The sequence below is a fragment of the Pyricularia grisea genome, assembly GCF_004355905.1.
Source record: "Pyricularia grisea strain NI907 chromosome V map unlocalized Pyricularia_grisea_NI907_Scaffold_10, whole genome shotgun sequence".
In the NCBI taxonomy this organism is placed as follows: Eukaryota; Fungi; Ascomycota; class Sordariomycetes; order Magnaporthales; family Pyriculariaceae; genus Pyricularia; species Pyricularia grisea.
The window spans coordinates 1,090,609-1,116,526 of NW_022156722.1; the positions used below are offsets into that span (position 1 = coordinate 1,090,609).

A 25,918-nucleotide genomic window follows, 5' to 3' on the forward strand; every position below is an offset into this window, starting at 1 on the left:
ACGTTGGGGATTTTGGGGGGGTTTTGCTCCTAGCGCGTTTGTGAATTTAATGCCTGCACCCCCGTTTGTGAACTGCGGGGTCAAGCTTGCTATGTGAATGGTGCCGCGCGACACCGCCAAAACTTTTTCTCGCCGGCAAAAGTTCAAGCGCATTCCTCGACGGCACAACCACCCTTTACACATACGGACGATTTACTTTCGAGAAAACTAGGTGCCTTACTCGCTCCAAAAAGTTTGCGCTCTTGTACACTCGGAAACACATTTTCCCACGCAAGATCAACCCCCCCACCTTGCGTCTCCCAAACCACACAGCCCGACAATGGGCAAAGTCAAGACGCCCCGACGGGCGGGCACCGCGTCCAGCTCACCCTACGACCGAAAAGGCGGCAACAACGCCGCGGCAGCGGCGGCAGCAGCGCCCAGCAAGAACAATGTGTTTCGGTTCAAAAAGGACTACGGCCAACACATCCTCAAGAACCCAGGCATAGCCGAGGAGATCGTCAAGAAGGCGTACCTGCGGCCGACGGACACGGTGCTCGAGGTCGGACCGGGAACCGGCAACCTGTCGGTCAAGATCCTGGAGCGGGCGCAGAAGCTCATCGCCGTCGAGCTGGACCCGCGCATGGGTGCCGAGCTCACCAAGCGCGTCCAGGGCAAGCCGGAGCAGAGGAAGCTCGAGGTCATACTGGGAGACGTCATCAAGGCCGACCTGCCGCCGTTCGACGTCCTCATCAGCAACACCCCTTACCAGATCTCCAGTCCGTTGGTCTTCAAGATGCTGGCGCTGCCAAACCCGCCTAGGTGCATGGTGCTCATGTTTCAGAGGGAGTTCTCGTCGAGGTTGACGGCCAGGCCCGGGGAGGCGCTCTATTCGCGATTGGTGGGTTTTTTTTGGTCCTCTTTCGCATTCCTTATTGTTGCGCATCAATTGTTACAGGACTACCTTGGCCAAACCTTGCATCACTATATGCTTGCTCTTTTACTGACATGTCGTCTCCAAAACAGTCCGTCAACGTCCAGCTCTTTTCCAAAGTCACACACATCATGAAGGTCGGCAAGGCCAACTTCAAACCCCCACCGCAGGTCGAATCATCAGTCGTGCGCATCGAGCCCAAGCTCGGCCGCGAGCGACCAAACGTGTCGTGGGAAGAGTGGGACGGCATGCTGCGCGTGTGCTTCAACCGCAAGAACAAGACCCTGCACGCATCCTTCCTCGGCGTCAAGGAGGTCCTCGCCATGGCCGAGCGCAACTACAAGGTCTGGTGCACCATGAACGACATACCCGTCGACGAGAGCGTCGTCGAGACGGCGGATGGAGACGTCGAGATGGAGGCGGACGACGGAGAGTGGGGTGGCATCATGGATGTGGATGACGATGCTGGTGAGGGCGGTGGTGATGATGATGACGTTCCGGAATTCTTCAAGGAAAAGGCCCCGGCTCCCGTGGCCAAGACGCCGAGCAAGAGGAAAAAGACAAAGGTTGGCGAGCTGGTCAGGTCGAAAATCGAAAAGGTCCTCAATGACACGGACTTGGCTGAGCAGCGTGCCAACAAGTGCGACCAGAACGACTTTTTGAGGTTGTTGGCTGCGTTCAACGCTGAAGGCATTCACTTTGCATGAACATTCTTGTTTGACTTTTTTTTTTCTTTCTTCATATTGGGTTGGCATTTTATTGGTTGGACTGGGTGGCGTTGGGGAGTTTATCCGGAAGATTAAAAAAAAAGAGATAGCTACATGTTTTTTGCCTTGGCATTCAGTATGCGGCGTATGGAAAATAATTGGTTATTGCACAATATGTGGTTGTGATACCCCTTAATGATCATCAATCATATTATGGCTATTTGTGTTTTCTACCAAAACCTTACATAACTCCGGATTTCATGCGATGTGGGTATCGTTGAATATAGTAAACGTGTTGCATATGTTCATGCTGCTGTGAGAAATAGTTTGGATCTCATAGGTGACAATCAACTGTCCGATCCTTGCAGGCGTCAATCTAGTACGATGCATCCTTCAACCAGGAAGTGTTTGCGATGGTCCTGGTTCAGCCGTCACGCTCAGCTGCTCATACCCCTGAGGCCAAGAGACAGGCGTCGGAGTAGATGGCCCACCAGAAGAGAGAGCAGCCGCCTCCTCCTTCCGCCTCCTCGCGCCCGCCTTGTTCCTCCTGATCCTAGGCTTGTATCCAACGCCGCGACCGGGACCTTTTGTCTGCGGATCCATCTTCTTCCTCATCAGCCTAGCTTGCCCGTCCAGCTTCTTGCGCTCCTTCTTCTCGCGCTCAAAGTCCTCCTCCGAGTCGTCGTCGACCGCGTCGTCGGGGTTTTCGGTAGTGACAACCGTGACCTCGTCAGTCTCGCCGCGCTTCCGCTTGATGGCCATGAGCTGCTCCAGGAACCGGCCCTGCGGCTTGCGGGACCCCGTCAGGTCGTCGGTGATGTGGATGACAAAGTTGTTGGCAGAGCGCGCGAGCCGGTGCGCTTCGGTGCGCTGCTCCGGGAGGGATCGGTTCTGGATCGAGATGGGCTGGCACTGCAGGCGCGCTGAGGACGCTGCCAGGAGGGTGGCCCCTGGGACTGCTGCGAGGTAAGGAAGGGTTTTGTCTGAGGACTGGTGGCCCGGCAGCGAGGCGGTATCGGAGCCCGTCCGTTTCTCGCGGAACTCGGGTGCCAGGTTTGCTTGGTCATGGTCGACGATGCGGGGGTGGTCTGATTCTACGGTGGTATTGCCGTCATCCTCCAGTGGTGTTGTGAAGACGAGCTCTGTTCCAATGTTTCTCGACCAACAGCCCTTGAACACCATGCCCTTGTGCGAGATGATGGGTTGCTCTGAGTGCAGGTCCATAATTTGTATCTGGAGAGGCTTGTCCTCTTTCTTGCTCTTCCTTTTCCGTTTGACAGGGCGTGATATCCCTACACTTCCGCCTTTCCCGGATCCTACATCGCTGCTCGCACCTGTTGCGCCGAGCTGCTGAGGATCTGCATTGTCCCTGCGCCCTTCGTCTGCGTCGTCCTCGTCGTCGTCATCATCATCCTCACTGTTATCATCTTCGTCCTCGTCGTTACCCCGACCTTGACTACTGCTGGTCCTTGGATTGCTAGCAGCTTCGACAGTGTTCTTTGCGACCTGCCCTTCGTTATCACCACCCTCGCCAAACATGGCACTGATGTCGGGCTTCTCCGACAATGGATTGAACCAGGTCCGGTATCCGCCCCTGGTATTGTGGACGATTTGGTCATCGTTGCGCGCAGTGAAGTCTGGAGTGGATAGATCGACAGTCAGGTAGTATGTCTGGTGATGGGCAAACAAGTAATTGTCAGTTTTCGGGTTGCGACAGCGAAGCAAGGTTGGTACATTGGGGCGTACCTCTGTTTCGGTGGCAGAGTATTCATACTCCCAATCTGAATCGTCATCAAAGTCACCCGGTCGAGGTGCAGTCGTCTCAATCTTCGGACCCAGGATTTCCGCTCCAGTGTCACCCAGCCCTCGCCCGACTAGTAGAGGGCGTGATTCGGAATCGACCATCATTCCAGAGTTTGTGAGGCTATAAAAGTACGCGCAGAGGCAATCGATTGCAGCTTAACCAGTACGTGGCTCTTGGTTGAGGATACCTCATGGCGGGAGAGGCTGCTGGGCCGGATTTGGCCGTATTAGCATCTTTGTGTAGAGGTAGGTGGGAAAGTTCAATTGTCGAGTTCGTACCTGGGTTTGTAAGTATGAAGAACTTGAAGAAGTAGCTGCATGTGGTTTTGCCGCAATATTTCCATCTTGTACCCCACTGAATCGACTCCACAAAGAAGAAATAAAATAGTCCCTGCAGTGGATCCAACAGGGATCGATGCTGCACTGCATCTGCGACCTTGAAGGGCTTATCGCGCAATTCCAACACTTGCAAGCGCTTTATCGGCGGCTCACCCCGCGGCGCATAACGTCAAGCTACAGGAAAAGATCCATACCAAATCGACGACTTTTTTTTTTTTTTTTTTTTTTTTTCTTCTTTGCTACTGCATCCTGACTCACTCAGGCCACAGTCGTTTATTTATATACTTACTGCTGCAGTGATTCATACACACTCCTTTCATCAACCCGATACATATTTTCAATCTAGTAAACTATATTTTCCTCTCTGAATAGCGGAGAGAAAAAAAAAACAGGGCGAGGAAAAACACAACTCAAAGCGGGGTATAAAAAGATTCATTTAAAATGCCCAAAGTATACTTGCTGGACTATGTTGCCGGCAATGTTCGTAGCCTGGTCAACGCCATCGAGAAGGTCGGTTTTGAAGTGGAATGGGTCAAAACTCCAGAGGAGGTTGCCAAGGCAGATGTACGTATCAAGTTTTTCCCCCTCGTATGTGAATACCCATTCATAATTACAACGCCTGAAATTGACACTTCCAAGTAGAAATTGATTCTGCCGGGCGTAGGCCACTTTGGCCACTGCCTCTCCCAACTTTCCAAGGCTGGCTTCCTACCAGCCATCCAGAAGCACATTGCCGATGGGAAGTCCTTCATGGGAATCTGTGTCGGCATGCAAGCCATATTCTCCGGCTCGTCGGAAGACCCAGCATGTCCCGGTCTTGGTCTGATCAAGGGATCGTTGGACCGCTTCAACGACAGTACCAAGGCCGTACCTCACATCGGCTGGAACGATGCTACCATTACTACGACCACACAGCCAAATAGCAGCAACGAGCCATCGACGCTCCTTGACCTCCGTCCCTCCTCCAAGTACTACTACGTCCACTCGTATAAATACCCCTATGTCCCCGGCGAGCTTGAAGCACAGGGATGGACGGTAGCAACAGGAGTGTATGGGGAAGAGACGTTTGTAGGTGCAGTCGCTCGCGGCAACGTCCTGGTCACGCAGTTCCATCCCGAAAAGAGTGGCGTTGCCGGCCTGCGAGTCCTCCGATCCTTTTTGGACCCCTCCGGCGCTGCCTCACTAGGATCGGCTGTCGTCGCGCCACCAAACCCCGTCCCCGAAGGACTGACCCGCCGCGTGATTGCATGCCTTGACGTGCGCACCAACGACGCCGGTGACCTCGTCGTGACCAAGGGTGACCAGTACGACGTCCGTGAGAAGTCTTCCGACCGCGGCGTCCGCAACCTCGGCAAGCCGGTCGATCTGGCCAAGAAGTACTACGAGCAGGGCGCCGACGAGGTCACCTTCCTCAACATCACCTCCTTCCGCGACTGCCCCTTGGCCGACCTGCCCATGCTGGAGGTCCTCCGCCTCACATCCGAGACGGTATTTGTGCCCCTGACCGTCGGCGGCGGCATCCGCGACACGGTCGACGTCGACGGGACCAAGGTCTCCGCCCTCGACGTCGCGAGCATGTACTTCCGCAGCGGCGCCGACAAGGTCAGCATCGGGTCCGACGCCGTGACCGCGGCCGAGGAGTATTACGCCGCCGGCAAGGTCCTGTCCGGCACCACCGCCATCGAGCAGATCAGCCGCGCGTACGGCAACCAGGCCGTCGTGGTGTCGGTCGACCCGAAGCGCGTCTACGTGGCCTCGCCCGAAGCCACGCGCCACGCCACCATCCGCACCGCGTTCCCGGGTCCCGAGGGCGAGGGATACTGCTGGTACGCGTGCACGGCCAAGGGCGGGCGCGAGACGCGCGACGTCGACGTGGTCGAGCTCACGCAGGCCGTCGAGGCCATGGGCGCCGGCGAGATCCTGCTCAACTGCATCGACAAGGACGGAACCAACAGCGGCTTCGATCTGGAGCTCATCGCGCAGGTCAAGGCCGCCGTCAGGATCCCCGTCATCGCCAGCAGCGGAGCCGGCAACCCGGGTCACTTTGAGGAGGTGTTTGAAAAGACCACGACCGACGCCGCGCTCGGGGCTGGCATCTTCCACCGCGGAGAGTACACCGTCACACAGGTCAAGGATCACCTGGCGGCCAAGGGACTGCTGGTGAGACAATTTGAAGGGGAGTTGTGAGTCTGGATTAGTATTTGGGGTGATCTGGGTGTTTTACTGGACAAACCTAGTTACACCCATGATTTTTATAGTTCGGAACTAGACCTAGACAAATGATTCCAACGCTGTGCAATGCGAGCCACATCATGATGGGGATCACGCGAGAATGACAAGATGCAAAATGAGTAGTACCATGTGCAGTATTTGTTTTAAGATACCCTAGAGTCCACACACCCAAAAAAAGGAAAATAAAATACCGAAACTGTCCAATCATTTATCATCAGCGAGAAGAAGGCCTCCAGCTTTGTTTTGTGTATCGTTCACGTGTAACCGTGCCCGCCCGTAAGAATAGACAAAAAAAATGGTCTTTGTTGTACAGCGGAAAATAGTACACCGTGTGACAGCAGAATAGCACAACAGGAGACTTGATGGATGAGAACCTCGATGAGGCTGATGATGTTGAGAGAGGAAACAGAAGAGAGAGAAAAAGAGTATATCACGCAAAAAGACAGCCTCCCTGGCTTTGTTCTTTCCTCAAGCTCTCAGAACAAGAGAAAAAGAATGCCTTCCCAAAAAAAAGATCCGACAAAAAAAGGAGAAATGATGGCGTCACCGTTATCCAAAAAGATAAATTCCCGCCCGTTACACCTCGTAGTCCATGAAGAGCCACCTTGAGCTCGTAACGTCCAGCGAGCCGCCGGCCCACCGGTCTAGGCTGGCGAGTGAGAAGCCAGCCCATTGCAGGCCCTTCATGAGCGATCTGGTATCCCTCTCAGGTATTGATCGGTCGATAGCCACGACGAGGTGGGAGCATTCCAGCGGCCCGTCGGCTAGTTCAATGGCAGCAACCAACCTATAATGATGTTAGTCCGACAGTTCATGTAGGTTATGATACCAAGACCAGCAAGAATCCCGAGACAAGGGAAATCAAACACTTACGCTGATTTCAAATCCCTTCCCATGACTCCGGGGTCAAAGAAGATAAAGGCCGATTTCTCGCCCTCGTCATCCTCCGCCAAGAAACCCCGGAAACCAGCACCACCGACGTAATCCCAAAGCTCCAGCCAGGCCGTGACGCGGCCGGGGGGATTTCGTCCGCCGCTAGCCGTCACGAAGCGGTCCGGGAAGGGATATTCGTCCGGAGGTGTGCACAGCTGACCATTGGACTCTCGTCCGCCGCCGCCCAGCTGATAGCACTGTTGTTCTAGTTGTACTTGTCGTTCTTGTTGTTGATGGACACCCGTCAGGCCGGAGCCACGCGGCGCCGAGTTCCGCTCATCCCGGAACAAGGACCACATGGTCTCGCAGAAGAACCTCTCACATTCTTCCCTGATGCGCGATGTTGCCCCCCCTCGCCTGAGATGGGGTGAGCCGAGGCCACCGGGCCCGGCGTTGTTGGTCGACGTCGACTGGGCGCGTCGCTGCTTGGACTTGGGAGTCACAGCGAGCTTGTTGTCAGACGTGATAGCGGCGAGGGGGGGACTTGTCGGTGGCGATGGTAGTCCTGAGGAAGGGACCTCAGGAATACCACTCTGCCCCTGTGGTAAGGAAAGCCAGCAAGACGATGGCGTGAGTTAGATGAATTGCTTCTCAACAACAAACGACATGAACAGGAGGGGTAGGACTGGGAGCTTGGACTGCGTACCGGTAACGCTGGTAGTGCAGTAGTGAAGTCCCTTGAGGGACGCAGTGGCATTGTCGACGAGGTAGCAGCTGGCAAGGACATTCGCCTGACGGGCAGCGGCCACCTCGCCGTAACTACTATTACAGTAATTCGTTTCCTGTTTCATTGTCGCCATTGCTGCGGTAGTATGCCACCTTGATGGATCAAGTGATTGTATTGAGGCGGTCAAGATTGAACCGTAGTCGGTCGGCGTCGGGGGTGAAAAGATTGGGGGTTTTTTTTTTATCGCGTTGACGCTTTGTTATTGGTGATTGAATTGATTGCAAGGTCGGTTTCGGGGTAGATCAATGTTCGGAAATGGCCTGTGGTCGAAGCGTGGCTGCGTTTGTTAAGTTTTGATGGATTTAGTAAGCAAACGTCTTTTGGATCGGGGCGTGTGAGGATGGAGTAAAAGCACCTTTTGTCTGAGACAGACCGTTTGTTGCCAGAGGGGGAAAAGCCAAAGAGTTTTAATAGGCATGTGGCCACTGCGTTTCCCAGTGGACACCGACTAACGCACGGTGGGGCTCGCCCCTAGCAGAAAAAAAAAAAGGTTGCAGCGCCTTGGGGGACTCACTCCTTATCGGGTTTGCGGTATTCTCCTTCTCCAACGAACGAACCACTGCACGTGGCGGACGCTAGGAGCCACAGATTTGGCCTTGGCTCGTCCCAAGAGCCCGACGAAACCGTCGAGCCTCTTGCATGGACTACGGGTGGTGCCCGATTTTGTTTGACTGGGCTGGCTTGTATTTCTTTTTTATTTCTTTTCTTTTTGATTCTGTACGTTTGGTGGAAGCTTACCTACACCGTGGTTACAAAGAAAGTTCACCAGCGAACCCGAGCTTGCGATTTTGAAATGTCCGGTCTATTGGTGTCGCACTGAGATCCAGCCTAGCGCTGATACGTTTGCCGGCATTTGTTGCCGATGCTGGCTTGCATTTTGGACCTATTCTAGAACTAATATTCTCTTTACTTTCTCTACTCAATGATAATCTAGATCTGCTTCGTCGAAAACGCTGCAGCTACAGTCTGTTGGCAACAGTCTCTTGGCCAAGTCTGCTGTCACGCCTTGGCATGTTTGTGTTCCTTCAACAGTTCAGTCACAGCCTGCTGAATTCCTTGTTGGGTTACGTAAAGGTCCTCAAGGGATGACTGCACATGTGATCCGATCGCGGGTTTTCGCTTAGCAAAGAATGACAGGGAAATCCTGTTAATATGCGGAGTTGTGAGTTACTGACAAAAGTAAAATGCTTTTACTGGTATTTCTTGCGTTTTCCCGGTTTGTTTTGTATAACCACCCACACGTAACGTTTGTTTGTCCAAAACTAAATGCTCTCTGACCGGGCCGGAGCAACAAGATGCACCTTGCTTCAGTGGTGTGGTAGCTTTATTTTCCGCGTCAGAGTTTCCATTTGTTTCGTACCGCATTCCGTCGTACAAATTCGAACATCTACTATGAGTACATTTGAGTTTACCCCACACGAAGCAGCCTCGTGACAGCTTGGGCCCCACCGCTACAGTACTTGCATTATCCCCCCCAGACTTGATTTGATGCAATTGGTACAATGCGTCTCACAACTGCCATACTCAGATAAACAAACCAGCAGCCTTCGGCGTGCGAACCCAACCCTTGATGTCGGATGCTGCCCGATCTGGCCTGATGGATGGGGACGTACTGTACTAATGTAAGGTAGGTAATTAGTGCAGCTGCATAGGTACTTTACCTTACCACGAAGCTGAGCCGATCGACCTACATTAGACCATTCATGTAGGTATGTGTCCGGTCTAGGCTAGTTTGGGCCGGATCTGGTCATGATACCATACCAACATCTGATGCACTCTAGATCCCCCACGGCCGCTCAAGGGAAACCATTCGATTGACAATGCTTTTTCTGGATGGTATTTGTGGAATTTCACATTAATGTGCTCTAGGGAATTTGAAGTACGCAGAAAGAAATACTAGATCCATTGGTAGCTGATTCGTTCTTTTTTCTTCTTTTTTTCTGTTTTTTCTTTGTTGATATTTCCAAATCGAGCCGTTTGATTTGGCTCGTGACGGTCTCTTGATCGACTCTAGGCCGGCGCCAACACCATCTACTGCTCCATGCTCTTTTTGGCGATCTTGGTCTTCTTCAAGCTGTGGTTCTCATTCAGGATCATCAACACAACATACAAGACAGTTTGCAGCTGGGCGTGGATTCATACTCCAGCTCTAACATACACAGTCCAATCCCCGCTCGCCATGTCCTCATTTCCCGGGCCCTCCTCGTCACTGTGGCCGTCTTTTCTACTCCCAGCCATTACCATACCCTTCCGCCAACGACGGACGGCAGCAGAAAACAACGACGTAGACTCGCCGCCCTCGCTGAGCTCCTCGGTCGAATCCGCGACGTCGTCAATCGCGCCGCCGGCTACTGCCACCCTCCGTTGCGTGCACTGCTCCACGGAATTTGCATTCAACTCCCAAGTTGTCTCCAAGGGTTTCACGGGGAGGCACGGGCGGGCTTACCTCGTGGCGCCCCCATCATCGCGCCCGACGCCGACGTGTCCAGCCACCGATACCCAGTCTGCGAACCTGGTCAACGTCAGCATCGGGCGCGCCGAGTCTCGTCGCCTATCTACCGGTGCGCACGTGGTCGCTGACATCAACTGTTTGCGGTGCGGCATCAAGGTCGGCTGGAAGTACATTGACGCCAGGGAGCCTTCGCAAAGGTACAAGATCGGCAAGTTCATCCTCGAGACGTCGCACGTGGTGGTCTTTCGGGATTGGGGTGCGGAAGACGGCGGCCAAGGTACCTCCGCCGACGATGTGGTTATGGATCAGTCCGAGCAGCCCCGCGACTCGGTAGAATTTGACTCCGAGGACGAGGATGAGTGTGATGAGCTGTTCTCAGGGACCTGGGATCCTCATACGAGCGCCGTCAGGAAGAGGGCAAAGGAGGAGGCCTCGGCTCGGTTGTCCAGGACGCGGATGGAGCTTGACGCTGCGAGAGCCAGGCGATGATTGAATTGATTTTCTGGCGACCAGGGTTTTGTATTCATGTTCTTTGCGGATTTACTACTTTCTATTTATGTATGGGGATTTCACTGTAAGATACCCCGAGGGTTAGGATATCTGGATTGTTCTTTGTTTTTGGTTTTTGTTTGGTTGATATGTAAAGGTGGAAGATACCCGAATGATACCTGGAAGCCTGTAAATTCTCCCATCATACTCTACCAAGAAATTAGCACTATAGCAACACAACGACATACATTGGAGCCAACAATATTTAATTGTACATTCACCCAGACAAGCGGACGAAAACTCTGCACAAATATTCACAAGAATAAAGAAGAAAAAAACATAAATAAAAGTACAAACTAAAATGGTTCGAGGAGAATCGCAATAAAATCAATTACCGAGTTCTCGCTGGGTAACCTGCCACCCACGTGACTTTATCTAGCCAAGGTACTTTTGTCTCGACTCGGTAAAAAATTAGACCAGACTTCCTGCGTGTCATATGGGCCGTTACTTGCACATTGCCCCTCTTCGAAAGCCGCTGCATGCCGCCCGCAGTGCCCAAGCTGCTTCGTAATGCCCCGCACACCTGCTCTACAGGGCCGTCTGGTACGGTCTTGTTATCTACAGCAGACATTAATAAGGAAACCTACTTCGGCCAGACTTTTCACCTATTCAACCTCTCCCCTCTCGAGTAGCCGATCGAGACAAGTACAGTCGCGGCTATCAACACAGCAATTCCATCAACATCTTTGCTCTATACAACCTCAACGTCGAAGCTACCTCACAGATAACATCCGCAAACACCAAGCTCGCAAGATGGCGCCGCAGCTTGACTCCTTCTTCTCCCAGGTCGACACCCTGTCGGACGCCTTCATCGAGCGTCTCCGTGCCGCCGTCGCCATTCCTTCCGTCTCATCCGATGCTGCCCGTCGTCCCGATGTCGTACGGATGGCCCACTTCCTCGTCGACGAGCTCAAGAAGCTCGGCGCCCACGTCGAGACCCGCGAGCTCGGCAAGCAGCCCGACAACCCCGACCTCGACCTCCCTCCTGTAGTCCTCGGCCGCTACGGCAATGACCCCAACAAGCGTACCATCCTGGTTTACGGCCACTACGACGTCCAGCCTGCTGAGCTGTCGGACGGCTGGGCCACGGAGCCTTTTGAGCTGACCGTCGGGGAGGACGGCCGCATGTTTGGCCGTGGTAGCACGGACGACAAGGGACCCGTCCTCGGTTGGCTCAACGCCATTGAGGCGCACCAGAAGGCCGGCGTCGATTTCCCCGTGAATCTGCTCATGTGCTTTGAGGGTATGGAGGAGTACGGCTCCGAGGGTCTTGATGACCTGATCGTGGCCGAGGCACCCAAGTTCTTCAAGGACGCCGATGCCGTCTGTATATCGGACAACTACTGGCTCGGCACCGAGAAGCCCTGCCTGACCTATGGTCTCCGTGGCGTGAACTACTACAGCATCGAGGTCAGCGGACCCGGAGCTGACCTTCACTCTGGTGTGTTTGGCGGTACCGCACAGGAGCCCATGACGGACCTCGTGCGCGTGATGGGTTCGCTGGTCGACACGGATGGCAACATTCAGATCCCAGGCATCATGGACCAGGTTGCTCCGGTCACCTCGGATGAGGAGTCGCTGTACGACAACATCTCGTTCACTATGGACACCCTGTACGAGTCTTTGGGTTCCAAGACGACCATATTTGACGACAAGAAGAAGACACTCATGCGCCGCTGGAGGTACCCGTCGCTGTCGCTGCACGGTATCGAGGGTGCCTTCTCCGCCCCCGGTGCCAAGACGGTGATCCCGGCCAAGGTCATCGGCAAGTTCTCGATCCGCACCGTCCCCAACATGGAGATCGACAGGACCAACGAGTTTGTGTACAAGTACGTCAACGAGCAGTTCGCCAAGCTGAACAGCAAGAACACTCTCAAGGTGTACGCTCAGCACTGCGGAAAGTGGTGGGTGGCCAGCCCCAAGCACTGGAACTTTAGCGCCGCTGCCAAGGCCGTCGAGAGGGTATGGGGTACCGCCCCTGACTTTACCCGTGAGGGTGGAAGGTAAGTTTTACTCTTTGGGTTTGTTTTCGTCGTTTGCGGAATTGTGTAGCTTGTCTAGTTCAAACTTACTAACATGATCAATGCAGCATTCCCGTCACCCTTACTTTTGAGCAGGCTACCGGCAAGAACGTTCTGCTCTTGCCCATGGGTAGCTCCACTGATGGTGCCCACTCCATCAATGAGAAGCTCGACAAGCGGAACTATATCGAGGGTATCAAGCTGCTCGGTGCTTACCTGCATTACGTTGCCGAGGAGCCCAAGCAGGAGTAATGTATCTAAGTTTATAAGTAGGTATGGAACGAACGTGTATATTACCAAGGCACACAGTAACCTGGGGAAACAAACTCGTGTACCGAACTATATCATGCGAGTTGTTGCCGATGTTGTGCATGCAAATATAACTATCAAAGAATTATGTTTGGTATCTGAAGTTCGCCATAGAAGCCGCTGCGCTTGAGCTCGGTTGCGGTGAACGTTATTATATACTCGGTAACTAGGTAGGTACCTACGTAATAAAGTGAGGCGCTGCAAAAGAAACCCTGCTGCCAAGCGAATGTAACTGTGGTTGATCGGGCTTGCAACTTGATTGAGGTTGAAAATCCCAGCCGAGCCTCGGCATAGCGGATTGGGCGGACATGGCAAGTGTGGGTGGGCGTGGAGAATTTGATGTTGGGAATCCCAACATACAGAAGAGGCTGATTACTTACGTACCTTACCTGCCTAGGTACCTTACCTAAGGTATCTTTGCACAATAGTATATACCTTGACGGAGCAGGAGTCAATTATCTTGCCAATGGAAGACAGATTGAAGATCGGCCAGTAACTGGTTCATGTATTTATTGGGTTGTATTGGCAGAATTTAAATCATAGATAACACACGGAGTAGATCCCAGATACATCTTTGAACAAAGTCTTTCCTCCTTGGCACTCAATACCACCCCCAAGCGCCAGGAAATATATTACGAAGTATAATGCCAGATCTGTTCGGCGCAGATTAGCAACCCCCACTGTAGTGACGTGGAGTGGGGTCGGCTCTCAGGGGAATTGCTGGAGCTTGACGCGGGCGCGCTTCAGCTTTGTCTTTGCCTTTTGTCGCATTCGCATACAGCTGCGCTACTCTTTACCCCGTACGCCGAGGTGTCAGCAGCAACCCATTGATAAGGGGGAAAAATATTTTGATGAGCGCATTTTAGAAAAACAAACAAACTTGACCAGCGAAGTTTAAAAAAAAAAAAAAAAAAAAAAAAAAACGACATCTTCCTGATTCATGTCGTCGCCCTTTAGCCAATCTCTCCTGTCAAAGTGTACAACCACCATCTTTTGCTACCTACGTTTCGCACCCCTTTGGATAGTCGCCATTGTCGCCCTGTTATTTGGCGCACTACGTTCGCGGATCGTCGGGACCTCTGGTTCTAGTCGGCAGGCCTCACCGAGAGCAGCAAGCGCACAACCTTCTCCCGAGGGAAAGCGGCAAGGCAATCCAGAGGACTCGGCCACCGACATAAAAGGCGAATAAAAACAAAAATCAACAAAAAAAAAACACATACACACAAAGATGGCGTCCGCAGCCTCAAAAGTCGGCATCGCCTCCGTCGTGCTCCCGCTCACCGCCGCCGGCGCCACCTACATGGGCCGCGGCCTCCTCCAGGTCAACTGGCAAAGGGCGCTGGTTGACTTCTTCACCGGACCGGGGCGGACGAGCCGGATCCTGCTGCTCGTGTTCGTGGCGGCGAACCGCAAAAACATGCTCTTCGTGTGGACGGCGCGGGTGTGGGGAGCCGTATTCCGACACATACTGCTGCCGCGCGGCCCGCTCCCCATGGGCGCGCTGTTCCATTACACCATTAGCGAGTCGTATACCCCTCTCCTGGAGACCGACTATAACATGCACAAGTCCAACTCGACGTACTTTACCGACCTCGACGTTGCGAGGACCCACCTCGTTATGCACCTGCTGGTTGACGGTATGCGCAAAATACGGAACGGCGATCTCGTCATCCGCGACAAACAGGGCAAGGAGGTCCCGGGGACGCTGACGACGGCGCTGGGGTCCGTCTTCTGCTCGTGGAAAAGGGAAATACTCCCCTACAGGGGCTACGAGATCTGGACCAGGGTGCTAAGCTGGGACCGCAAGTGGCTGGTCATGGTCAGCTACTTTGTCGAAAAGGGCAAGGTGCTACCGACAGGGTTCGACATGGGCAGCAAGCTCGGTGCTTCGGGCAAGGTGCGCAACAAGGCCACGGGCGCCGTGGCCGACGACAGCAGCGAAGACTTTCAAAAGTACGTCTACGCCACCGCCGTCTCGCGCTACGTCTGCAAGAAGGGCCGCTTCACCGTCCACCCGGCCATCGTGCTCGAGGCCAGCGGTCTGCTGCCCGAGAGGCCCGGCGAGGGTTGGCGCGGCGGCGAATCCGAGACGGGTACGCCCGACGACCTGTCCGACGTCGACACGTACGCCGAGTGGGACTGGAGAAAGGTCGAGAGCCGGCGGAGACAGGGCCTCGTCTTTGCCGAACACTTTGCCGCCCTCGATGGCCTTCAGGCCGAGTTTGACGGCGGGAAACATGACGCCCTGGGGCGCTTCAGTCCCGCATGAGGGATTTTTTTGTCCCCCTTCCCTTCTTTTGGATTTTGAGAGGATGGGGGTGGGGGATTGGTTCTGAATCGGTTTTGATAGACCTGTGGTCCTTTTTGGTTTTTTCTTTTCTCTTTTTTTTGGTTTTTGCCAAGGACTTTTTGGCCGAGCAGCAAGCCCCAACCAACCCGCTTTCACGACGTCCAACACATGATTATACTTCCTCGCCAAAAAAAAAAAAAAAAATTGGCGCTTGTTGGACTCTGTAATCTGATATTATTTGCACTTTCTTTTTGCGACACGTGTCGTTTGACTCAGGAGACGTCGACGTACGAAATACGTTAGGGGGGGTTAGAAACTAAGGTGTAGAGCAAGACATCGAAACGTGGGTGTTTGCATTCGCCCACGTTGTTCAGTAGAACCAGACCATAATAGACTTTTTCTTTGCGTAGTGCATGTTGGTGCAAAACTTACAAGTACGGATATAATCGCCAAGTGGGGGACGAAATAACCGGGATTGCAATATTGGGTGAGCGTCACCAACGGTGATCAAAACAACCTTACAACTTACCATTTTCTTTTTTTGACAGCGTCTAGTTCTAGCTGTTTACACAGCAGTTAATCAAAATCTGAAAACACAATGGCTTTCATCTTTAATAACTCTACTGCATTTCATTCTTTTTTTTTTTTTTGCGGTTTATTTTACTGCAGTTATTGGCGGTAGCCTTTTGCGGTCTCGGTTATTCTGTTCCCCACTTGCTGGCAATACAAATTCTTTTTTGCAAAAAGATGGGAGTACGATTCAAGCATACTCCCTGGTAGGCTGTATAGTTCCGCTTATCTTTCGACCGGTCTTCTCATGTCAAGGGACTAGAAATAACCGAACCGATCTTTCATATTTCAGAGGGTCTGGGGGAAAAGTAACCGTAATCAGCTCTTCTTCTCAGATGACTTGTAAGTTTTTCCCCTCTTCGAAATTCGTCAGATAGTCTGGAACATTTATGTCTTGACAGAAAAAAAAAACCACCTAACCACTACGGGAATAACGTCGTGTGTCGAGTCTAAACTCTGACAGGAAGAAAGGGAGCAGAAAAGCATAAAAAAAACACATGGAATAAAATAAAGACTTGGCACCAAACACAAAAAAAAACCGTACCCATGAAGAAAGCGTCAACATGGGGGGCTCCTGGGAGTTTGAAGATGGCCGCCATTCCGCTCCCTCGGGATTTCCTAGGGTGCCCCTCAAGAAATTAACAAGACCAAAAAAAAATCGGCCCAACTTCGTGCTTTCTGCCAACACTGCCCTACAACTCCACCGGAAATGTCTCGCTACAGAGCCTGAGGCGAGGTATCCTGGACTTTTTTTTCGGTGGAAACCCCCATTCATGGGGCCTTTCCGCCCCTTTTCTTTTACTAACCAACCCCTTTTATTTTTTTTATCGACTACTAGTCTTGCCAGCTGAGGAGCCGACTCGCGTAGCAAGCTTCGCTCGGAAAACATGTTCCGCTATAGGGGGTGGAGGGGGATGAGGTAGGAGGTGGTACAGGCCTTCACCCCGGGCGCTGCCCCATTGAGCCTTGTTCATGCTCTGAAGATTCGGAAATGCGGATGAGACGTCTGGAAACTGCTGTGATGCCCGTAACCTCGACTATCTATTACTGGCCCTTTTACTTACTCGAGAACCACGATCCTAGTACTTCCACATCGACATCACACTTGTCCGTTTGATTTACATGTAAAATTCATCCGATAAACATCCGGTATGACAAAGTAGTTACCCTTGGAATTAAAAGAACATGTAATATCTGATGGGAGAAAAAGAAGCAGAAAAGGTAAACCCAAAAAAAAGAAGAAAAAAATATACAACCAGAACACGCTATCCCGATTTTTCGGCTGAGCGATAGAAGGGGGTATTACAAACGATCGTCAGTCGTAATACAAACAAAACATACCTAAAGAAACCGTAAACAACAATGGAACCATTTCCAGCTTTGATCCCTCAAGTCCGAACCCAAAGTGAGCAGAAAAGAAATACCTAACCGAAATAATACAAGATAAAGTCTGTACATGCCTGAGCGAGTGTTAATCTAACATAGAAAATTCCACTGTTCTCTGTAAATCACAAAAGTCTCGTTATGTAGGTAGGCGAGTAATGATGGTGTAAACCTTTTTTTTTTCGGGTTTAGTTCACGGCGCACGTCCACGCAGTGCACGCCAGTCACCCTTGATGCGGTGCCTGACATGCTTGTTGAAGCCGTACGTCAGCGCATTGGCCAGGCCGATGAATTGCACGGGCGCCTGCAGGGCCTGGGCTGTGTCGCTCGGCAGGTGGGTGCCGGTCGCCTCGAACAGGCGGTTCATCAGGCCTGGGATCGAGAGCAGGACGTAAAAGATGGGATAGGCGTTGAGTAGCATCATGCGCTTGATCTCCTTCTCCACCTGGCGCGTCCGCCGGCGCATCGGGAACTCGCTCGCGTTGGTCACGAGCGTGACGGGCAGTCGTGACTGGGGCCGCCGGAAAGGGCTCGACATCCTGCTGCCCTCGCTCCGCGGGCCAGACAGCGGCCATATGGAGAGGATTCGCCCCGGGCGAGGGCTTTCGGTGTTGTTGTTGGTAGTAGTGGTGTTGTTGCTGTTGTTGTTGTTGTTGTCGCGCCACGGCGGCTCCCAGCGGGGACTCTGTTCCGATCTTTCTATCTTGCCACCGCGGGCTTGGGGCGTTCGGGAGATTGGCAGCATCGGGACGGGGCTTGCCATGGGGCTACGCGAGGGGCTGCGCGAGGGGCTGCCATGTACGCCAAAGCTCTTAAAATTGTGGCGCCACGAGCCCTTGGGACTCGGTGGTATATCGGGGAGCTGCCACGAGACAATTCCTGATTTCCTCGGGACGACAGGCTGAGTAAGCTGAACAATGTCTGATTCTTCTTGGTTGTTTGGTGTTTTGACCGCCGGCGGTGAGAGCATGCCCTTGTCCTCATCGCGAAGATATGACAACCCGAATCCATGCCCGTTGCCTTGTGATCCCTTGCGTGACGGCGGCGGCTTCTCAAGTCGAATGGCAGGGGCCCGCGGCCTGGAGTCGAAGAGCTCCAGCTCCCTTTCCATAGTCTCCTTTGTCTCGGGGAAAGCCGCGCCGTCCGGCAGCGCCTGAACCTCTTCGTCGTCCTCCACCTTGTGCTTGGGTCCACTTCGTACGCTGCTGACGCTTCGTATGCTTTGCGTCCAGCTCACTCCCTTCTTCTTGCCAGGTGGTGGTGGTGGTGGTGGTGGCGGCGGCGGCGATTTGACCATCATGGACTTTTTTGATGTTGATCCAATCGTGGTCGTGTTGCCGATGGACGACACGGTGCCACCAGACAGTGTGGTGCCGCCGGTGGAAGAATTGGCGGTCGAATCATCGGTCAAACCCGTGCGTTGGATCTGAACCATGCTGTGGAAGTGACGGCTCATGAACCACCAAATATACCCGTAGATGATAATGGTGACGAATATTATCAAGATCCTCCAGCCATGCGTGAGGGCGTACCGCAGATCGGGCCTTGAGGCCATGATCCAGCACCAGTTGCCGGCAACGGGCCCCATGGCGCCCTGCGCCGTGGCAAAAGTGCTGGTGAAGATGGGCACAATCCAGATGGACATGGCGAGAAAGGTCTTCTTGGTATTTGAAGCGGCAGGAAGGAAGGCGCGGCGGGTGACGGTAAGAAGGGTGACGATGGCTATGGCTAATATGCTGAAGTCGGCGGCCTGCACGGACAGTTGACCTATGAAACCGTTCACGGTACACGCAACCCCAGGCTCGAGCTCCGTGTCTCGAATACTGATTATGCCCGAGATGGAGTTGTTGAGGGAGTTGATGAACTCTGGACGGCTGTTGTCAGTTCTGGACTTGGCATCTGGTTGGATCTTTGAAGTAAGTAGGTACATACCAGACAAGGTCAGATTAAATATCAGAATATGGCGAAACGTGCGCTGCTCCTTGCTGTAAGCCGCAAAGGAGAGCAGCACAGCAGATGTCGCCAGGCATGATAGCAAGCTACCAGCTAAAGTTGCAGCCCTGATTTGTTGTTCGTGCGCCGTCATTTTTCCTCAAGGCGATGGTAGCGACTAGTCAAAGCTGGCCGCAAATCCATCTCGGTCAGTAGGATAACTGGGCTGGATATGAAAGCCAGAGGCCCGGTGTTGATCTCGTGGGGGAGGTGGGTATTCTTTAACTGAAGATCAACTTGCTCCAAAGAGAAAAAAAACCCCCCCTTGGGACAAACACAGGTCGGACATAGCACAAACCACGCCTTGGCAGGCTCTGCCCTCGTGGTCACCAAGTCCACGACATGGTTTAGGTTGGTAAGCTAAACCAATAGATGGTAGAACGCTTTGATCTTGACCAGGGGACCTTGGCAGGCGAGTCAGTTTGTAAACCGCCTACTATAACAGAGTATCATTCTGGGGAGGAAACCTTGAAAGTGGTCCCTGCGAGCAAGAGGAGCATCAGGGGACATCCCACAACTCAATGCTTGAGGTAGCACTCCGGTCATGATTTGGTTACCCAAAATCTGATGTCTGCACATAGCGTGGAGTTGGCTGAGTGTGAGGATCAACTCTGACAGGAGTGGAGATTATAGCCCTGTAATAGGCTGTGAGAGGTCCTCTCTCCGCCCTGCGACTCCAGAGATATTTTTGGTGATACCAAATTCTAAATCATGGTGGAGTCTTTTTCAAGCTACTATGATAAGCTGTTAATGCTTTGAAGACTTGGCAGCCGATGTGCCGTTTGTGTCTGAGGAGCGATGCGAAAATCGACGATCAGGCCAATTGATGGAGGAGTCAACGTTTCGACGTTTCTTTTTTATTTTTTTATTTTATTTTTTCTCCGATCGAAAGAGGTCTATCTCTCGTTTCTCGAGTACGAGTGGTTATGTGAATGATCGCGATGTTCGATGTTTCGGTGACAGTGTGTATGTAACTATAATCAAGGTGAACAGTTGTATCCCTAGGTAGAAAGATAGGGTACCTGCCTAGGTAGGTTGTTACACGTCTGAACTTTAGACCGGATGCCAACGAACCGGACGAGAGAACTGTTTAACGGCATTGATCCGGTCAAATCATAATGGCCATTGCAACTCACATTCAGGATATTGGATTATTGATGGTTAGGTAGTTCGGGCAAGGCTGGTAGACACGAGGTTGATGAATGACGACAACAAAGACTATGGGATTGAGTGTTATGCGATGCAACGCGATTGATTCATGACTATCTACGGCTGAACACCACGGCATTGGAGGTTTTCGGCTTCAAGCCTGAATTCGGGGTTCGGAGCATGTGGGGTCGAACTCTCATCTGTAAGGTACCCTACGGAGTATTACTACGGGACTCAATCAACGCGAAACCCACAGCAGATATTACCACGTAGAGACTTTCCAGCTCTGTGAGCAACCCCGCAGTGTAATTACGTGGTAAAGTCATAGCACACACACACACTCTCTCTCTCTATCTCTCCAACTTCGTATCGACCTTACCTCCACAGAAACCACCACGCTTGCTCATCCTTACGTTTGTTGCAATCAAGATTCCAACCAGCTTCATCGACGGACCGAAACGTAAGCGGACTGGAGAATCTGATGATAATCTACGAACCCCAACAAGGATTCCCTGAGTTGTAAAAAAAGCACTTAATTCCGCTTCCGTCCTCCTATCCTTTTGCCCTTGCTCCCAGGTCCCTCCTGGCGAAAATCTCCAACATGCCTTAATCATACTACATGACACATGAAATGTTCCTTTATTGCCCCCAGAAAGACATACTATTTACGTTCGTGTGTTCGAGTGTAACATCAAGCTTATTCGGCTCCATAACCGGACCCACCAATGCGGGATGCTTCCAAGATCTGAAAAAACAAACCCCGGAGATACACGCTTGCACCGGCGAGACGGAGCTTTTCTTGATCATGCAAGGCGAATGAGGTTACGGATGCGTTGAAACTTTACTCACCCACCAGATCGCCACACCAGATGCGGTCAAGAAACACTGCTCATCGTGGTAAACCCATGTTTGTTGGGGAACGGCTAGAATTTATGATCTAGGGACTTTTTTCTTTTTTGTTTTTTTCTTTTGTTTTGTTTTTTTCCTCCTGAGATTGCCTGGCCGCTAGGACCGCGTGGGTTTCATCAGTAGCCCACCGCGCCATCTTCTACAGCCTGGGCAGATGTGTTTAGCGGCCAGCCGGCTTAGTCGATGGCACAAGTTTTGGAAATCCCCTCCAATTTCCACGGACAGTGGCAAACAAGAGGGGAAAACAATATAAGCTAGTATCGCGTATGATGGGCTGCTTGTTTGATACAGAAAATGGACAAACACAATCGTTGAGATGGGCATTCTATAAAATTTAGTGACACAAATATATGGAGAAGTCCCGTTGTGCAGACCAACTTTCATTGTCCCTTTTCAGACAGGTGGTTTATATGTGCTAGCTATGATTTACGAGTTCATCAAATTCAGGTACGAGCCGCTCGCCCACGCATCAAGTCCGAGCCGTCAAGGTAGTGGTGCACGCTAATGCTCCTGCGATCATAAAAGACATGTTCCCCTGAATAAAGATGATCCAATGCCAAGACATTTCCGCGCGCCAAAACACGAAAGGCCATGTTCGCTCACAAGCTGGCGTGATATCATCGTTGATGAGGAACATGGTTATTGTTCTAGTGCTCGCCACAATGCTTGATCCGAACTGCCTTAAAATGAAGTTGCGGCCCAGTAGTGCTGTGTTCCAGGCTGGTTCTACGAGGCTCACGACATAATAAACAAGATCATCACATTCGTTCAACTGCCTGGAGCCGCATTATTCATTCATTCATTCACTATTATTTACTTTCATTGTTTACTTCAACAAGGTTGACAACTCCGAGTTTGCTACCCGTCCAGCCCAAGAAACCCAAACTACAACTCCTCCCAAAACCCAAAGTCAACAACCACAAGTCTCCCCCCCAAGCAGACCACAATGAAGGCCACACTCAGCATCACCGCCCTTCTCGGCGCCCTCCTTGCCACCGCCGCCCCCGCAGACCTCACCGGGACCACGACCGACCTGTCCAACAGCGCACTGCCGGCCGTGCTGACCAGCTCCGCCGCGGACAACGTCGAGGCCCCCACCGAGAAGAGCGTCAGCGGCAGCCAGACCGGCCCGCCCGTCTGCGGAACCTGCCACGACGGCACCAAGCAGTGCTGCGGCCTGCTGGTGGCCACGGGCGCATACGGCTGCTACAGCCAAAAGTGCACCGTGGCGCAGCAGCAAAAGACGGGACCCAAGAGCCAGGCGCTGCTCCAGGGGCTTCACCCCGGAAACGCGACAGGCGCTGCTGGCAACTCGACAGTGCACACTGTGAACTTGACGACGGTCCCGGACGACAAGGTCACGCTCAGCCCGTTGGCTTTGCCGTGAAAGTGTGGAGAAATGGATGGGGTTGTTGTTGTTGTAGCTTGTCGAGAGGCTGGGTTGCGCTTTGTAAACGGACATGTTTCAGAGCTTGACAGATAGGGTTTGATATTGGATGTTTGGGCTGAAGTCTCACCAGGATATATAATTAGTCATGTTTAAAGTACAACCCACAATCTAAAAATGGACTTTGACTATTTTAGCCATACTGACATATAGACATAAATATGTGCATTTATTCATTATACCCTGTGTTATGCGAGCCACATAAGAACTTGGGAGATATCCAATACTCTAATGCTACGCCGACCTGTTCTATCGCAGACCAGGATGCCTGGCCTATGCTGCGAAATCTGCGTCGAAGCAAAAGAAAAAAAAACCAAGCCACGATCACTCGAGCAGTATTTCCGACAGCCGTATTGCTGCATCAGCGTCGCTCCATTGCACGAGAACCCGCTGTTTAGACTCGTCCATCTTCCGCTTCAAAAACGGCTCCATCGCGTCCTGCTCTTCGTTTGTCAAAAGCTGCAGTCTCGTCTGCCATCGCTGCTCTTCTGTTATGCTGTAATCCAACTTTCCATAAAACCTTTCGTCGAGATATGTCCAAAATATTCCGTCAAAAGCCCAACTCCGTCGCGCTGCGTAGTCTAGCCAGAACCGGCCCGTCCTCCAGCTCTCCCTCATATACTCTGCAAGACCAAGCCTGCCATGCGGCCTGTGGGTCCCTGCTTCCTGCTCCTCCATGGCCTGTAGAAATATCTCGAGATGCGGCTCGTAGTCCCTTGCCCATCCTCCGAGCCCGGTCTTCCACATCTCAGGCTGGTCAAGTAGCATCCACCAGGGAGGGTTCTGGATGAACTGCGTGGGCGCGGCGTATGTGAACTCCTAGTCTATCACGGCCGCAACCTCATCGTCTTTGTCGAGCAGGACGTTTACGGGTCTAAAGTCGTCACACCACAGCCTAAAAGATCCGTCAACTTCAGGGGCAGGGACTCTCAGATCGTTGGTTGCTGAGAAAGCGGACCATTTGTCACTTTTGAAACCATAAGTCGAGAGCTTGCCCTCCTTGGCCAGCCTACGGAAAAGCTGACGGGCGACGTATTTTTTTCCGGCAGTCATCTTCAGATGTGACCAGGGCATTGTGTTGGAAAACGAGCTGCGCCATGTGCATCTCCGCCAACGCGGTGTACCATTCATCTGTCGTATTGTAAGTTTTGCTTTGCTTCGGCAGTACGGATCGTGGGATGTTGGCGAGCTGGAGCATATTATTCATGTTTTGTGTGACTGGGCGCCCGGCGACGCTGATGTTGCCACATTCGTCTTCCAGCAAAGATCCTATCCATGGGAAACTGAGCCTGTAGAGCTGCAAAAGACAGCGCGCCATCTTTCCATACAAGTTCTTGAGCTCCGAACCGGAAAGATCCGGGTTCGGGACAGGCGTGAGCGAAAATTTGTCTGTAGGAATAGCCAGTGCATCACACATATCCCGCTGGTGCTCCACGTATTGTATGATGAGGTGAGATCCAAGCATTTCGTCACGACCATGGTGCAGAACCTGCGGCAAAGGTAAATCTGTCGTTTGGCATACGAGTCTGGCCGTGGCCGCCTCTTGATGCGTCTTCTCGTCTGGGAATTGTGCTAGATGTGGAATCGGAAGGCGGACCAGAATGTCTGAGCGAGTCAACAGCTCATCGCGGTTTTCACCTTGACGTTCGAACTCGAATCTGTAGAGGATGCTGAAGCCTCCGATGATGAGCAGGGATACCAGCTTCGCACGCTCCTGGAAAGTTCGCTCCACCAAATCCTTCACCTGACGGCATATCAGCTTGTGGCGTAGCTTTCGCTGTGATTGTTCACTGTCTTCGTCGTTCTTGTCCCAAGCAACTTCATCCAGGCCTGCCCGTGTTCTGGTCATTTTGTTCCGGATTTAGAATCCGCGAATGATGGTAAAGGATATATTGTTAGATAGGCCATAGGGCAATGACTTAAATGAGCCTTGGTGATGGCCTAGCCGGACTTCAATGTCAGTGTGCGTGTGATTGTGTGATTGAGTAGGTGATGTGAAAGCTCGTTATGGAAGTATGTTACCATATGCTGGTCAAGATGATAGGAGACTTGAAATTAAGATTAAATATGAAAGCATAACTGTGTTTGGAAAAGACACATCAGAGGGTGAGCAGCAGAGATTGAAGCAAGGAGAGAGAGAGGCAGTCATCAAGGTGACGGTTGCGCTGCCGACCAACAAAATGGCAGCCAACCAACGTCTTCTGTAAGGGAAAGCCCCTGGTGAGTCTTGATATTGCGGTTGATACCGCGCCAATTGAGTTGGCCGCTGTGATTTGCCTGCATTCGATTGAGGTTGCCAAGCTCTTGACCTATTAAACTGGTCGGACAACTGACTTTAATGTCCCTTTTTGGTTGTCATAGCCGGATTCTCGACAAAGTCTCCCTTTTTGGGAAAAACAACCGTTTTCCCAACGCCTACTGGAAGCAAAGAATCGCATGATTGAGCTGGCTTAAAGAACAGTACAGAGGTACAGGCCGGCTCATAAAACCCGGCGCAGCTCAATCATTTCCATTGCTTATCAACAAAAGCTAAAAAAAACGAGCAAGGCATCATCTAATCTCGAACATGTGGAAGCGTTTTGTGTTCCTGTCCATCTCTCGGGATGGAAACATGCCCTTGATATGAATATATGACACGAGACATCTGTCCCGGCATGAAGAAGCAGGAAAAGCTTGCCTTCACCACGCTAGAGTCCGCTGACGACTTCGATCTTGGTTGCGGATAGAGGTAGCTGACCTATTTCAATTGACCTCCTTGGCTGGAGCTAAGACTGACAGTTGTATATATGTTCCGGAAACGTGTACAATTTCGAGGATTGCGATCTTGCCGGGGGAACGTGAGAGGCATGCTTTTGCAAACTATGTATGAGCAACTTGAAACTGGCAAGCCCCCAAGATGCTTGTTCTCTATTGAATATCATCGAGTGCGGATTGACTGCCCCTAGTTTGATGACATCGATCGTAGATAGAGTCTGGATATTGACTTCCGCACAATGACCTATCATGAGATAATCTCAAAAAAAAAAAAAAAAAAAAAAAAAAAAAAAAAGACCCGGCAATGAAACATGAGATAACAATACAGCTATTTTTCGGAGTATCTTTGAAGTTTTGAAGTGTAGATAGTCATTAAATAGAGACTGCAGGCTTTGAAGCTGTTGTTTATAGGCTGGAAATTTTCAAGTCAGTGCTAGGG

The 25,918-nt window shown here is 52.0% G+C and overlaps 9 protein-coding genes across 9 annotated transcripts; 6 read left to right on the top strand and 3 right to left on the bottom strand.

Annotated features, from left to right (window-relative positions):
• Positions 1-122: 122 nt before the first annotated feature.
• On the top strand, positions 123-1,799 carry PgNI_11833 (uncharacterized protein). Its single transcript, XM_031131795.1, has 2 exons — positions 123-880; positions 1,006-1,799. The coding sequence occupies exons 1-2, from the start codon at positions 320-322 to the stop codon at positions 1,618-1,620; spliced, it is 1,176 nt and encodes a 391-aa protein (XP_030976577.1). The 5' UTR covers positions 123-319; the 3' UTR covers positions 1,621-1,799.
• A 34-nt stretch (positions 1,800-1,833) lies between these two features.
• On the bottom strand, positions 1,834-3,698 carry PgNI_11834 (uncharacterized protein). The gene is made up of 2 exons (XM_031131796.1): positions 3,367-3,698; positions 1,834-3,291 (listed from the first exon to the last, which is right to left on the bottom strand). The coding sequence occupies exons 1-2, from the start codon at positions 3,526-3,528 to the stop codon at positions 2,014-2,016; spliced, it is 1,440 nt and encodes a 479-aa protein (XP_030976549.1). The 5' UTR covers positions 3,529-3,698; the 3' UTR covers positions 1,834-2,013.
• A 505-nt stretch (positions 3,699-4,203) lies between these two features.
• PgNI_11835 (uncharacterized protein) lies at positions 4,204-5,949 on the top strand (the record flags this gene model as incomplete). Its single annotated transcript, XM_031131797.1, has 2 exons — positions 4,204-4,326; positions 4,405-5,949. 2 exons carry the CDS (start codon positions 4,204-4,206, stop codon positions 5,947-5,949), a joined length of 1,668 nt encoding a protein of 555 aa, XP_030976578.1.
• A 621-nt stretch (positions 5,950-6,570) lies between these two features.
• On the bottom strand, positions 6,571-7,727 carry PgNI_11836 (uncharacterized protein; the record flags this gene model as incomplete). Its single annotated transcript, XM_031131798.1, has 3 exons — positions 6,571-6,781; positions 6,868-7,466; positions 7,554-7,727. The coding sequence occupies 3 exons, from the start codon at positions 7,725-7,727 to the stop codon at positions 6,571-6,573; spliced, it is 984 nt and encodes a 327-aa protein (XP_030976550.1).
• A 2,106-nt stretch (positions 7,728-9,833) lies between these two features.
• Positions 9,834-10,595, top strand: PgNI_11837 (uncharacterized protein; the record flags this gene model as incomplete). Its single annotated transcript, XM_031131799.1, has 1 exon — positions 9,834-10,595. The coding sequence occupies one exon, from the start codon at positions 9,834-9,836 to the stop codon at positions 10,593-10,595; it is 762 nt and encodes a 253-aa protein (XP_030976579.1).
• A 521-nt stretch (positions 10,596-11,116) lies between these two features.
• PgNI_11838 (uncharacterized protein) lies at positions 11,117-13,187 on the top strand. The gene is made up of 2 exons (XM_031131800.1): positions 11,117-12,658; positions 12,745-13,187. Exons 1-2 carry the CDS (start codon positions 11,166-11,168, stop codon positions 12,926-12,928), a joined length of 1,677 nt encoding a protein of 558 aa, XP_030976551.1. The 5' UTR covers positions 11,117-11,165; the 3' UTR covers positions 12,929-13,187.
• Positions 13,188-14,213: 1,026 nt separating this feature from the next.
• Positions 14,214-15,254, top strand: PgNI_11839 (uncharacterized protein; the record flags this gene model as incomplete). The annotated part of the gene is made up of 1 exon (XM_031131801.1): positions 14,214-15,254. One exon carries the CDS (start codon positions 14,214-14,216, stop codon positions 15,252-15,254), a length of 1,041 nt encoding a protein of 346 aa, XP_030976580.1.
• Positions 15,255-17,421: 2,167 nt separating this feature from the next.
• PgNI_11840 (uncharacterized protein) lies at positions 17,422-20,127 on the bottom strand (the record flags this gene model as incomplete). The annotated part of the gene is made up of 2 exons (XM_031131802.1): positions 19,161-20,127; positions 17,422-19,127 (listed from the first exon to the last, which is right to left on the bottom strand). Exons 1-2 carry the CDS (start codon positions 19,312-19,314, stop codon positions 17,422-17,424), a joined length of 1,860 nt encoding a protein of 619 aa, XP_030976320.1. The 5' UTR covers positions 19,315-20,127.
• Positions 20,128-22,224: 2,097 nt separating this feature from the next.
• PgNI_11841 (uncharacterized protein) lies at positions 22,225-22,665 on the top strand (the record flags this gene model as incomplete). Its single annotated transcript, XM_031131803.1, has 1 exon — positions 22,225-22,665. The coding sequence occupies one exon, from the start codon at positions 22,225-22,227 to the stop codon at positions 22,663-22,665; it is 441 nt and encodes a 146-aa protein (XP_030976319.1).
• Between the last annotated feature and the right edge of the window lie 3,253 nt (positions 22,666-25,918).